Consider the following 14381-nt stretch of genomic DNA (forward strand, 5'->3'; position numbering starts at 1 on the left):
TCAGCTGTAGTAAAGTCTGAGAAAGGAATAAGCAAAAATTGGCCTCTGTACCATGAGAAGGAAAAAAATTAATCAAACAATTACCCACATGGTCATTACTGGATGCTTGCTCAAGTACTGAATGTAGTCAGTTCACTAAGCTGATGGACTGGTGAGAGCCTGTAGAGTAGGTCACTTAAGTATATATTTGGAAAAAACACTGAGAACTAGCATGCATTATTCAGAAGTTGTGGCAGCTGCTCATTGCTGGGCATAAGAAATAATATAATCCTACAAATTCCACCTGGTAGAAAACCTCTGCATTTGCTCAGAGCAGAGGCTGCTGCAGAGACCTAAAATAGAGACCAATAGTATGTTCAAATGAGGTTTATTATATAAACCAGTTAAATCAAACTAACCCATTAAAGCAATTAAATCTCCATCAACATTTGAATGCAGATTAATGATGTCAAATGGAATTGGCAATACACAACTGACTTAATTTTTAGAAAGGTAACCCAGAATGCCCAATCACTCACCCAAAAAGACTCTTGAGCTCAGGGAGGTAGCTTGAATGGTGTTCCCAGCCAGGGGGATAATCCCTCAATGCAGAAGCTCTGTTCTAAGGAAAACAAAACTAACAGCCCCCTTGGTGGGGCTCCTTTTATACCCTAGCCAAATCTGCTCTGTGGTCAAATACACACCTGAAGCCAGCAATTACAAGAGTGAGGTCAACTGTAGGTCACCACCTGGGGAGCCTTGATCCTGCTAGGACAGGTGCACCTGCCACACTTCCCCCAACCAACCCTAACCCTAGGCCAGTATACCTTGTTTTGTGGGAACTCCAGAGCTGCTGAACTGTGCAGGAATGAAGTTATGGGACACACAGATTTTGAGAAGCAAAAGGAATCTTTAGCCCATCCCTCTCTGTACACAAATCTTAGTTTGTGGGTCTGGATTCAAGATGTTGAGCTCTCACAAGTTCATACTGCTTTTAGCACAGTTAAGGTTGGAATCCCTGGAAAGTTTTTTGGGATGTTTGCTTGTTTCTCCTTTATTCTAAAGCAAATTTTGGTTTTGAAACATGACAATAATCCAAACAATAATGTCAAGGATATTATTCTGTTTCTTTCATTTAGTATTGAGATACAATCTTTAAAATTAATAAGATCTTGAAATTCAGTGATCCTACACAGTTTGGCTTAAAGAAATGGCTTTTGCAATTTTCTCACCTTACCATTTTTAGATTGGTTTTCTGTGACAAGTGGATCTTCTTAAAATAAATGTCTTGTTTAACTTTTAGACCATGCTAAGCCTTCTGACAGCTTAATCAAAAACTGATATCTTCATGGCTAACAAAACAGATTATCCATCTGAGTAGTTTGTATTTGTCTGTGCTTGGATTAACAAAAGCTTAATCCTTTGCAATCCTCATCCCACCCAGGGATTCACAATTCTATATAGAGTTCAAGTCAGCACAGAAATGGGATACTGGTAAGAAAGCAGTTGTCTTATCTCTGAAGGCTGTTCTGTGGCAGTTCTTCTAGAGGCATCCACAATGGCTTGGGTAGGCATCAGACACATTATCAATAAGAACAGAATTCCTACCTGTCTTGAGAAACAGAGAGGTGAATTTAATTATTTGTATTTCTTGGAGCTGAGTGATGAGTGTATGAGTTGCTACTCAATTCTGTCTTCTGTTGGGTTTGTTTGTTGTTTTGTCCTTTTCGCCTGCCTTGAAAATATACATGGTTTGTGTACTTAATACTTTTTACTTGTTAGAGACATTTGTTCAGTGGGTTCAATCAACCTTTGCCAAAGTAATGATCCCTTTCAGAATAGCAGGGCAGTGTCATATTCTGGTGCTTTTGATTTCCAGGATCCACTAAAGAGAAGTTTATGCAGCTGTGAATTTAGCTTTATAAATCACTTTGAAGCAGAAATTTGATCCTAAGTAAAAGTACCATAGGTTGATTCTCCCCTCACCTACACATGTACTCCACAAGTCCATCTGCTTCAGTGAACCTACTTCTATTTTTATAGCTTGGCTTCCTGTAGAAGAAAACCTTATTTACAAGTGCCCCCTTCCCTAGTAATATCTACTTCATTGGCTGATGCAGGCTTGATCTGAGAAAGGGACCACGGACTTAAGATTTTTAAGTTTTATGAAAGCAAATGGCTACTGCCCTGTATGTGACCTGAATAGGGGAAGTCTTTTCATGTGAACTCACACTGTGTTATTACACACACGATAAATGGATGTAGAGGTAAGTCCCCAACTACACACAAATACTAAAGCAGTTATTGAAAATATATACACGTTGTACCTCCACATCAGACTGCTGGGAAAGCACTGAACTTGTGAGTAATACTTGCACGAGAAAGAGATGTGAGATGCCTCCCCTGAGGTTTCTCGTCTTTCGCTCAGAAGCTGCAACTAAGCTCCAGCTCTTACCCTTGGTCCCTGTCTGAGCTATGCTGCAGCTATGCCCATGCCCACCCCTGCCCCTTGCAGAAGCTGGCCTTACGCTGCTGACTGGACTTCTTGGCTTAGTTTTAGATTTACCTCATTATTACGGCAGACACACAGAGCCATCTTATCCAAGCTTCTCTCGAGGTGAGGGAGGACTAAGGATTGCATCTGGGTTTCCTCCACTTTTGGGAAGTTCAGAAAAGACAAAACTATTCTCTAATTTTTTTTTCCCCACAGAAAATCAAATGTGATTTTTGAGACATTAAGCTATCACTGTGATTTTTGAGACATTACTTTTCTGTGTGTGAGTGTGACTGTTCACTCAGCTCCTGCTGGGTGTTTGTCTGATGCAACTCACGTTAAATCTGGAGGTATGCTGGGAGTGGTATCACCAGGCAGGCAGGAAAGGTGGCCAGAAAGGGCTAAAACGCTGTTTTGCAGCCATTATCACCTATAAATTGCTCTGCCCTGCAGCCATCATTCTGAATGTTGATTTTTGAATATTGAATATTGATTGTCTGGCCATTTTGTAAGAATTTGCTACCTCATGGAAATGGTATAGAAAAAACTTCCAATCAGCTTATGCAAAATGCTTTTGAAAGGAAATCAACCCCAGCTTGACTGGTAAGACTTTTGTGCTTCAGTGAATGCCCACACTGTAATGGAAGAGGCAAGATGAACACTCAGGTAACTAAATTCGCTCATAGATGCACAAGTTAAAAGCTAAAGGCAGTAAGTTATGAGTTGAGCATTATGAATTAGATAACTTGTGAGTGACAAATCTCATGACTTAAGTGATGAATTAGTGCATTCACGAAAGACTAACCTGTGCAAAGGGGATTGAGCCCTTGCTTGTCATCTTTGTTTGATACATTTCTTAGTGTGTTTGTAAAATAAAGTTTAATTTACAGAGTGCATTGCTCTGTAAATTTGAGAGATCCAAATGTACTGTGACAGTGGGCAAAGAACCAGTGCTACAGACTAGGGCTAGAGGATATTGTCCTACTAAAGTGGCTGTCTAGTGGATGAATTGTAGAGTGGCACCTTGGCCACTCCTGTTCACTAATGATCCTGTTATATGTCTTCCAAAGTCAAAGATATTAACTCCAGCTTCCTGACCAGGTTAGATTTGAATGGTAATAGTCCTCTTATTTAAAATCTCTTCTAGAGTTAACCACACATAATTTATAACTTGCTTTTAATACCTTATTAGATAAAAGACTCTTATAAACCAATAGAGATACACATTCCTGGGAAAAGTTAAAAAAAAAGAAGTCTTTTTGAGGCGCACTTTCTGCTTCTCTGACAATATCTGAATGTGAAATGGGATCAGAGGTCACTAATATTACTGGAAGAATGTGTGGGAGAAGAAGCATAAGCCATCCTGCAAATAAACAAAAAGATGCTCAAAATGCTGTACACTGGAGGAAGACAATTTTCACCTTACCTTTATCTGAAGACTAGTTATTTACCTTGCAGTTCTGTCTGCCATGCAACAATCAAGTATGATTATTAAGAAAATTTAGTATCCCTGAGTACCTCTTCCCCATCATTCTGTTATTTCCCCTGTTCTGCCTACCATAGTTGAGGGACTGTAGGACACGCTGTGTTCTGACTGGACCTTTCACTAGGATGACACAAAGAGAGTTTATTAGCCATTCAAAATAGCCAGCAGAGTAGCTTCTCAAATATCTACAGAGATGCATTTTAAGGAACTCAAAGTAATAGATTTGGGTGAGCTCAGAACACTGTTAGCTCTTGCTAAAAGGAGCTCAGCTTTTTATTGCTCCTCCGCAAAGCTGAGGTGGACTGCACACATAGGGCTGGAAGTGATGAAACCACAAATATGTGGTCCTGTTGTCTGATAATAAAGTGCAGAGTTATACATTTAGGAATTTAGAATATGGATGACTTGGTGACTGGGGATGGTAACGTGCAGCTCTTTGCTGTGTACTGCTCTAGAATTTAGTGAAACTTGCATGGATAAAGTATTGGTCACACTCTTCTCTGTCTAACCTCTGAAGAAACCTTCCATAATCTACAATAAGGATTACAAAATTAAATATACCATACTTGTCCTTTTTTTTTCCCCACTAGTAACAAACCAAATCAAAGCAGTGGTTTGGATTGAACTTCCATGAGTCCTGCTGGAAGCAGTAAAAGTACAGCTTCCCAAATATACAACCTATGAAATCCATAAACTGCAACAGAGAACTAAAGAATTCCTATTAAAAGTTGCTTTGCAAATAAAGCAGCGCTTTTTCTATAGGATAACTTGCAGCAAACTTTTATCTTTTACTCCGAATAGAGCAGAAGTGTCAGTGTTGTTGTCTTTTTATTCTTTCTCCCCAAGCAGCAAGAAATCTGGCATTCTGATTGCAAATGCTCTTAGGTCTACCCTGAGTGTGCCACATAAACGATGCCTGAAGTCCATGACGGTTTATTCTATCCTGGGGTTTCCATCCCCAGGAACTGAAAATTCTTCTGATGAAATAGAAGAATTTTTCAAGGAGAAATGCAAGACGAGCCTTTGTGCAGGGCTCCCACGGAGGGAAGGGTATTTCAGCAGCGACAGCCCCTGAGCTGTGAAGTACCACGTCCAGCTGGCAGATGGAGACGTTTGCAAGCGCTGAACCCAGAGCGTGGGAAGCGCAGGTCTCGCTTAGCCCTGCAGGCAGTTAGAGAAATGACCTGTGCGTTCAGCAGGATGCTTTCTCCCAGAAATACGGACAGGTACACGCCATCAGCACTCGCTGGCAATGTCTGGTGTAACTCCCCGTGACTGACAGGGACACTTGCTGCCGGCCCATGTCAGCACCCTGGACCTAGGAGCTGCTGCAGGCTCCTCATTCCCTCTGTACGCAATTTGCTTTTGCAGTGGAAAAGGCAAATGGCGATGGTCCCGGTGAAGATGACAGTGAGGGCAATGGCAAAAGGTGGCGCTGCGTTCCTGGGCAGTTGCTTTATGTCTTTACCTCGCTACTTAAAGCACCTTCTATTTTGCGGGTTAAATGTTGAACACAGCAGTTCACACTGCTATATTCTTGCAATTGCCCTTAAGCTTACCGGCTTTTCAGAAGGGGGAGAGCTTCATAGAAGCTGGCAGTGCTCCTGTCATCAGCTGGCAGGCATCAATGGAACCTTACAACCACGGATGTAACAAGGAGCAGCTTGGACCATAAACAAGCTGTCTAGATATGTACAAGTTACTCTTCAAGGGAATAGCTTTCTTTGGACATGTGCACAATCTACTGCTCTTTCAATCCTCAGGACACTGAAATCATGAAATTTTCACCAAAACATCCAGCTGAGTTTGTCCTGAGAAACAGAAGTCCTTGCAGCCCAAGCAGTGCCTGTTTCCTTTTCCCCACACAACACACACTGCCCCAAGAACTACAAAGCTTATGCCTTTAGCATTTTTTCTCTGCCAAATCAATGACTTCAGTGTGATGAAAAGAACGACTGCTTCTGACTGATCCAACAAAGAGTTTTATTTCCACCTGTTACAAGAAGTTTTGGTCTACCAGCTGAGTCCAACATAGATGAGCAAACAGACTTGACCATACTTAAATCAACAATTTATTTAGAATTAAATTCAGGAAAAAATGGAGCTGTATACAATGAGAACTGTATACATGAAGCAAAAAGTCTTTCTGCCACCTATTCACCAAAATCCATCTGAATCTGTGCTGAGAAACAGAAGTACTCATAAATAAATGGGATGATATTGTCTGTGAGTGAGTTGTCTGCTGCAGGCTGGACAAGCCCCGGTAACCTCAATGGCAGCATGGAGGCATTGACTGCAGAAGATATGGCCACACCGGGTTGCCAAAACCAGTCGTTGACTTCGCAGAATCTGGATGAAAGGAAACCACAACATGTATTGGGAGGAAAGGATTCAAGTTTGCTGCTCTTGTTGGCACCAGGCCAATAGGACTTGGAGGATCTGGAATCAGTCCGTTACTGCTAGCGTAATGGGGGACCCACGGATCTGTCAGTGCCATCTTGGCAAGGGTTTTTCCCTCTACGTCCACCACCAAGAAGTGACTTTCAGAGCCCCATAGCAAGGTCTGTGCTTCCAGCCAGTTGCCCGTAGCATCCCACATAAGACAGCTGAGTTGCGCAGCTCCCCCTCTGCCCCGTTCCCCCTCCCACAAAGCAGAAAGGATGACAACATGTGGAGCCTTACCTTTGTGTACAAATCCGTGCAAATTCGACAACAAATAGTCCCTGGTGGCCATGGACTAGGGAGAACAGATCTAGAAAGAACAAGCAGCCATTACTATCGCTGGGCATTGAGGGTTACTGATACATAAAACGTCACATAATCATCTGACTGCACTGAGTAGCCATGATGCATTTCTTTTGAAGAACCCTGCAAATCTGTAACTCTCTCAGTTTGCTGCATGTAATGAGGAGTTCAGAGCTCCCTGTCCTAAAGGAAACGGCATCTTGGTTTTCAATGGGAGACAGATGCAGTCAGCCACCCTGCTCTAGGATTCGAATTAACAGCAGTCTCCAGCACTGGGCAGCCTATGTATGGCAGCATTAACCTCCAACAGGTCATCAGTAACAGCTTTGTAACTGAAGGATTTAGCTATCCTCTGGGAACTCTTCACCCCAGAAGGGAATGAGGTCTGACACTACAGAGTAACACTGCAGATGGCTCTGGCAAGCTCCAGCCCCAGGAAGGACCCTTTGGTCAATGTTAAATGCTGCAGCTCTGAGCTCTTTCAGCCTCACCTGAACAGAGCAGGAAGGTGCATTCTGTAACGGAGAAGCTTGAGACCGAAGGAACACAATGTTCCTTTTTTAATATTTTCTCCTATGTTGCCTTTCAGTAACCCAAAAGGCTCAAAGCACACCAGTTTTATTTAAAACTGGCAGAGAATTTGCCTGGCTGCTGCCTGCTGGTCTCGTGATGCCAAGCCTCATCCATACCAATGAAAGTGTTGCTGTATCTAACATCACTACCAGAGCTTGGCATAAAAAGTAAATGACAATACATTGTGAGCTATGGCCTGTGACTTATCTCCCTTCCTTACCATACCCCCACTCCCATCTTTAAGGTTGTATGCAAAGCTATGCATCTGTCTCGGGCTGCATTTTTCTCCTAAAGTGCAAATGGTATCATTTGATCATCATACAATACAGGATGTTATCCTCATTGAAAAAGGGAAATAAGTAGAGTAAGTGAAGGCCATTGCACTATAACTTAGTCCTATCTATATAAAATTTTTTTAAAAAGCAAATTCAGTGTTTGGTAGGTCATAAGGAATACATACTTTGATCTTGCAGTTTGCTCTTCTGGTGATACCTGTTGCTCAGATGCTGTAGCAGTCCCATACACATCATTGACTGTTGTTTCATCTTCAGCATATCTGCTCAGTACAGACCTGTCTGACTGTTGATGGCTTGTAAGTGAAAGATTTCTCATTTGTTGTATATACTCTGTAATTTAATTTTGATAAGTTAAAATTCTTATTCTCTCTCTCCCTCTCTCTTCCCCCCGGAACTATCCTTCAAATGCATTATCATAAATAGTCTGTAATGGTTCCTGTTTTAAATGAACTCTATTCACCTGGGTTAAATGCAATCTTAAACAAACTAGTTTCCCAAATATTAAGGCTGAAGCCTTCCAGACACTTTCCAGACATTTCTGCTATGGACCAACACAAAGCATTTGCCCTATTCACCCTACAAACAGCTGAAAAGGTGACCCAAGACATTCTCAATGTATAAGTTCTATAGACTTACACTACCTGTGAATAAAGCTGCCCTGTAAAGGGAAGGTCCCTCACCCCATTCTTACTAAAAGTGTCTGCTGCAATCCTATGGCCAGGAAGGGCAACAATTGCTGTGTGATAGTGGAGAGAGAGGACTGCAGTCAAGTTTCCAAGGAGCATGGTGACACAGCACATACACAACAAAAGGCCTGGTAAAACACAGAGTGCTTTATTCAGAAACCTTCATAAGAGATTGAAGAGATGCTTAAATCTAAAACTATATATTCCAGAGCTGTTGTGCTTCCTTGTTGCTGTATGATGCTAAACTGCTGCACTCTGTCTGTGTTAAACCAAACCTCCCCACTCAAAGGCAGTTTCTATCAGATGAGTCTTGTTAAGAACAGTTCTCGGAATTTATAAAGTGGTTTAAAGTCTCCTTAGAAATTGTCATCATCTCTCTCCTGAGTTAAGGTAACTTGACAACGGAGTTATATTGCCCAAGTTAAAAGGAGATCAATTTTTAATGGCCTGCTCTATAGCATCCAAAGGGTCAAGAAATATTGTTTGTTTTTTAACTCTCAGAAACCACAGGCAACTCTGCAACTCCAGAGTCCATGTAACAATAATCAAGTACTAATCAATCAAAATTACAGAAAGTGTCCCCAAATTAAAGTTCCTTTCTGCATAAATATTCAGCTACAACTTTTATTTGCAGGGATTTTCTAGTGTGCCTGATAGTGGCTATCAGGTTCAGATTGGATCCATTCTCTAAGATGCTGCACAGAGGCTTTAGCATTGTACTTTCATTTTGCTAAATGCAGTTTCAATTCCTGCTCCTCAAGTTTGTTGAAAAAGACAAACAAAACATAATAATTATGCTTAAGACATTTCCATGATCAACTGTAAAATGTCAACTCACCTTCAGGAAGCTTCATCAATGCATATGGGAAGGGAGAGAAAAGAAAATACAATTAGACTTTGGTCTGCACCCCTGGTGCAGCACCAGCTCAGTGAAGCAGTTACAACAGTATAGGGGAAGAATGCTATCAACCTCCTATTTTGGTTAAGTACACTCAAACTAGTAGTCAATTAGCTGCTACCCTGAAAACAAGTAATAGGTTGCTACTGGTTCTGCTCCCTCTGTTGCAAAAGGGCAGAAAACAGAGGCAGCTTAAGAACCATTGGAAGACCCTCCTCCCAGCTCCTCAGTTTCAGTTCTCTAATTGGATTTGGGCTGAAAGTATTACTTTCCCTCTTTCTCCCTCAAATGGGCAAATTCAGCTGTGTTAGCCTTAAACACTTTGTGTTAAATGAACAGCTGCTGAAGAAAGGAAACCACAACGGTGATTGGGAGTAAAGAATTCCAGTTTGCTGCTGTACTGGCACCAGGGAAATAGGACTTCGAGGATCTGCCAGTTACTCCTAGAACAATAATGAACCCTCAGTTCTTAGAATGCCATCTTGGCAAGGGTTTCCCCTTCTACCTACACCACGAAGAAGTGACTGGGAGTGACGTGCTAGCTGGAGCTTCGAAGCAAGGTCTGTGCTTCAAGCCAGCTGCCCATAGCACCCCACATTAGCCAACTGAGAGGCACAGCCCCCCCTCTGCCCCTTCCCCCCAACAAAGCAGAAAGGATGACAACATGTGGATCTTTACCTCTGAGCTCATATCCACCCAAACTGGAGAACTAACAGGACCTGTTGGCCATGTGCTACAGAGAACAGAACCAGAAAAAACATGCAGCCACTAATTTTACTGTGCATCAAGGGTTACCAATACATAAAATGTCAGAAATGAAAACATCCCCTATTCAGATTTAGCATCATCCCACCCCAGCAACAAAATTATTCCAAGAACTATTATGTACTGCAAGCATTTCAATATATCTCAAGTCATAGTGTAAGATACATTCAATAATGCCTTCATGAACAAAGAAGAAAGGTTCCTACTGGATTTTGATGCTTTTGGTTTGGTTTTTTTTTGGTGGTGTGGGAAATATCCCTCTTTTTAAATTTAGAAAGACGGCATAAACTCAGGGAACAAAGAAACAAGGAAGAATTTATTCAACACGTTGGGTCTTTCTCGCACCGAGTTTCCGGGGGAAAGGTCCCTTCAGTTTAAATTCCACACATTTTATAGTTTCACAAAATCCCCACCCTTTTCAGATAAGCTTAATATATTCTTTTTTGCCTAAAAAGGTTTCTTTTCTCTGAAAAGGGGCTTTCACTTCTTTCCAGTTGGCCACTGGACATCCTCTGTGAAAAATGATAGATCTTCCTTTGTTCTTAGCCCAAAGAGAGAAGAGAAATCCCTGTGTACAAAATTCTCACATGGTCCCCAAAAATTTTAATTTTTAGGAATTTTTATATTTCCCTTATCAGGCCAAAAAAGTCCTTGATACCTAGTCCCAGCCTGAGACTTGAATATCTTACAACTTTGTGATATGCCTATAAAAACCCATATTTTTATTTCTCACAGTGGTTTCTTTTGTTTTGTTTTGTGGGTTTTTTTTCTGTTTAATTAGTTCTTTTCCAGGCAGGCCTCTATATTCCAGCTCAAAAATTTTCACACAGAATCAAACAAAACCCAAAAGCTTGGCAAAAACCTGTTTGTATGTGTATCAGAAACTAGACTTTAGAGACATTTTATCTGTCACATACCCATTAATATTTCTTGGTTCCTCTTCATTGTCACTCATTGTCACTACTGAATTATCTGCTGCTCTGGAAACAAGTGGGTGCTGCTGGTTTTAGTCCTGCTGCTGCAATGGAGTAGAAATGGAAGTAGCTTAGGAGCCACCTGAAGCCTCTCCTCCCTGCTCCCCTGTTTCAATTCCCTAATTGATTTTGGGCTGTAGGTGTTTCATTCCCTCTCTCTCCCTCAAATAGGCAAATTCAGCTGTGATAGCCATAAGCACTCTGTATTAGATGAACTGCTGCTGAAAAAAAACCCCAACCCCAAGTCCACTATTATTTTTGTGGAACTTGAGCTGGGTCATGCAGATCCTTTAGTAAAAAAGCTTGAGGCCTTTTCCTATTCTTGCTAAATGTTTCTGCTTTACAAGGCAGCAGTGGCATCCCAAAACTGAGGGGATAAACTACACTGTGGGCTGGATCTTATTTACAGACTTCTTGGAGTAATAAACAGAACTCGTTTGTGCCCCAATCCACTACAATTATGCTTGGCACCTCAGTGACAGGCGTACCTTAAACCAGCTAAACATTTCATATTTGTGAAGTCAAAGACTTCCTGTCCTCTCCTTTGCTTTTTCTTTAAATCACTGGCCTATGTCTTGGGTATCTCTAGAATAGCTTCAGCCTTAAATGGTATCTCCTTCTGTTAACATTACCCATGATTTGTAAATGTTCTCCCTGAGTTCTGAAGCAACAAGCTGTTTTAGATTACTCTTCACCCTCTGCAAGTGATAGACATGCTGAGGTGTTCATGAGTGCATTTGGAGTTGACTGGGAACTCTGTCTTAAGTGGTAAATCAGACCCTTGAGGTCAGGCTGCTCAGTCACATGCCAGAAGACAGGTCTGGGAGCACAAGAGACTGCAGGATGGAGAGAAGGGTGCCATTCACTGCTTACCACAACAGAACTATCGCCAGTTAGATTGGCTTGGAAGATTCACCTGTGAGATCTGTGAATTCTTCACCAGCTGAAAAACAGAATGTTAGAATCAAGATCAGAGATGGCAGAGGAATGAAATGGGCTGCCATGGTGGAATACGGTGAGGTAAGATTCAAATGGTGTCCTGGTTCTCTTCTCTTCAGGAACGTGTCCAACATTTCACTCAAGCTTTGCCCTCAACAGTCCATACAGAGCATTACCAGCCCTGTCTTCCACAAGTGGCAGCACAAGAGGAGCAGTGGCTGAGCTCCTCACACAGTTCTGTTGCATGACAGCAGCTTGTGGGAGATAGGAATTAACAAAAGATTCACTTAACATAGGGGAATGTATATCACACAGAAAAACAAAACCAGAAACAAAAACACCAAAATGAGAATCAGAGGGTATTCTAATTTTGTGGTACCGTGCTGTACATGTTCCCTTGAGGTAGAGGGCACAGCTAATGACAAACTACTGGAATATGCATTGAATGGTGCTGTGGGCCATTCCTACCTGAGTGCATCACATCAAGGAAAAGACATCACCTCTAATCTCTTACCAGTTGCCTCACCAAGGAAAAGCCTATCCCAACGGCTTGCAAATATCCCCTCACTCCAATATTCCCATTCCCGAGCCACCAGTTTCTGCCCAAAGCTAGAGGGGAAGTCCATGAGTCCCCATGGCAACCACTGGGTAACATTTCATGTCCAGGTAACAGGACACCCTCACGGAGTTCCAGAATGCCTTGGTTTGGAAGGGACCTCAAAGATTACCTGGTTCCAACCCCCTGCCATGGGTAGGGACCCCGTGCACTAAATGACGGTGCTCAGGGCCCTGTCCTGGAATGGGGCCTTCCAGGGACGGGGCATCCACAGCTTCTCTGGGCAGCCTGGTCCAGTATCTCACCACCCTCACAGTTCTCCCTAGTATCTAATCTAAATCTCCCCACATTTGGCTTAAAACCATTCCCCCTTTTCCTATCAGTCTCTGCCCACATAATAAATCGTTCTGCCTTTCCTGCAGGCCTCCTTCAGGCACTGGAATGCCTCAATGAGGCCTGCCCCTCTCCAGGATGGACAGCCCCAGCTCTCCCGGCCTGGCTGTGGAGGAGAGGTGCTCCAGCCCTCTGAGGCCTCCTCCGGCCCTGCTCCAACAGGCACATCCTGCTTGTGCTGGGCCCCAGAGCTGGGGGCCGTTCCAGGCGGGGCCTCATGAGGGCAAAGCAGAGGGAGACATTCACCTCCTCCCACCTTCAGCCTGAGGAATACTGTAGCCTTTCAGTGGCTAAAGAAATCCACCCCTACCCCCCATAAAATAACACTTGACAAGGTGTCACTTAATAGAAGTTGGTGGTTCAGGCTGCCAACACAAAGACAAAAGAAGGATTCAAGGCTGATGCTTTTATGGGCTGTTTCTATCACTGCACAACTTACCAGAGTCCAGAGATTGCTGCCTAGAGGTTTTTAAGTCTGGGCTTTTGCATGTGAAGCACTGGCTATAAACCGACAGGCCACATGCACTAACTTGCTCCTTGAGCGCCGTGGGCGGACGTTTACTGAACAGAAAAGGACAAAACGGTCAACGGCAAATAGTCAGGCCTTCACTAGAGGGAGAGGGGGGTCTTAGGATTTAGTATTTTCAAGATAAACCAGGCAGGATTTGGTAAGAGAGAAGTAGTATAACATGTTTCCTTCCAAAGACCCCCACACTGCACCGGGCAAAGTCTGTAAGTGAACTGTTGGAGAGTAAAGAGTATTAGACATCAGATGAAAAGATAGGCCTTCTCAAAGCTTTTTTTGGGCACAAAGAATAACAGAATATGCCAAGTTGGAAGGGACCCACAAGGAACATCAAGTCTAACTCCTGGCCCTGCACAGGACCAGCCCCACAGCACTGCTTTCCAGCATCTCATTCCCCAGTCCGAACATCCAGGGTTGCCCCATCCCAGGTGCAGAATCCAGAACTTTCCCTCACAGAAAAGAACTTTCCCATATGGAACTCCATATGGTTGGTGATTAACCAGCCCTCTCATTTGTCAAGGTGTCTCTACAAGGCCTCCTTGCCTTCGAGGGAGTCCACAGCTCCTCCCAGTTCTGTGTTGTCTGCAAACATGCTTAGTATCCTTCCCAGCCCTGCATCCGAGTCATTCAAGAAGGTGTGGAAGAGCACTGGGCCTAAGATGGAGCCCTGTGGAACCCCCTGTTCATGTGCTTCTGAGGCAAAAGAAAGGAAAAATATGGCTGAGACAGGGGAGAAGAAATAAACTACAAAGTGTCTCAGCTTTCTAAGAGTACTTCAGAATTGCCAGTAGATTGGTTTACATCAGCTGTGCTCTGCAGGTATAACCATGCACTTCTTGCAAGCTGGAGGAACTATTAGAAAGCATGGGACGTGTACTTCTGCAGCAGATTTCTGAGCAGGAGCCCATGAGTGACATCCCTCCACCACAGGAGACAGACAGAGCTGTTCCCAAACACCCCTTGTCATTTGCCACCCCAGCTTGAGGCTTCCAAGGCTGAAACTGAGCAAGACCCGCAGTAACTCAGTTCCAGTGCTGAGGGCGCGGATGTGTGCCAGACCTTGGAAAACAT

General features: G+C 43.1%; 1 protein-coding gene across 1 annotated transcript; it reads right to left on the reverse strand.

The window, feature by feature from the left end:
* Nucleotides 1-5952: 5952 nt before the first annotated feature.
* On the reverse strand, nt 5953-13540 carry LOC127460957 (E3 ubiquitin-protein ligase RNF4-like). The gene is made up of 8 exons (XM_051768097.1): nt 13224-13540; nt 11770-11839; nt 10840-10940; nt 9836-9890; nt 9098-9107; nt 7738-7903; nt 6642-6711; nt 5953-6308 (listed from the first exon to the last, which is right to left on the reverse strand). The coding sequence occupies exons 3-8, from the start codon at nt 10875-10877 to the stop codon at nt 6159-6161; spliced, it is 489 nt and encodes a 162-aa protein (XP_051624057.1). The 5' UTR covers nt 10878-10940; nt 11770-11839; nt 13224-13540; the 3' UTR covers nt 5953-6158.
* Nucleotides 13541-14381: the final 841 nt, after the last annotated feature.

The sequence above is a fragment of the Manacus candei genome, unplaced genomic scaffold, assembly GCF_025592945.1.
Source record: "Manacus candei isolate 608988 ecotype Guabito, Panama unplaced genomic scaffold, ASM2559294v1 h1tg000092l, whole genome shotgun sequence".
Taxonomy (NCBI): Eukaryota; Metazoa; Chordata; class Aves; order Passeriformes; family Pipridae; genus Manacus; species Manacus candei.

What these genes read in the sequence shown, in the direction of transcription:
- LOC127460957 (XM_051768097.1), bottom strand. Translation starts at nt 10,877, where the DNA reads ATGAGTGACAATGAAGAGGAACCAAGAAATATTAATGG. An exon ending in GAGCAAACTGCAAGATCAAA is followed by an intron (nt 6,712 to 7,737) that starts GTATGTATTCCT and finishes TGTTCTTTCTAG; the next exon opens with ATCTGTTCTCCCTAGTCCAT. An exon ending in GCACGGATTTGTACACAAAG is followed by an intron (nt 6,309 to 6,641) that starts GTAAGGCTCCAC and finishes CCTTTCATCCAG; the next exon opens with ATTCTGCGAAGTCAACGACT.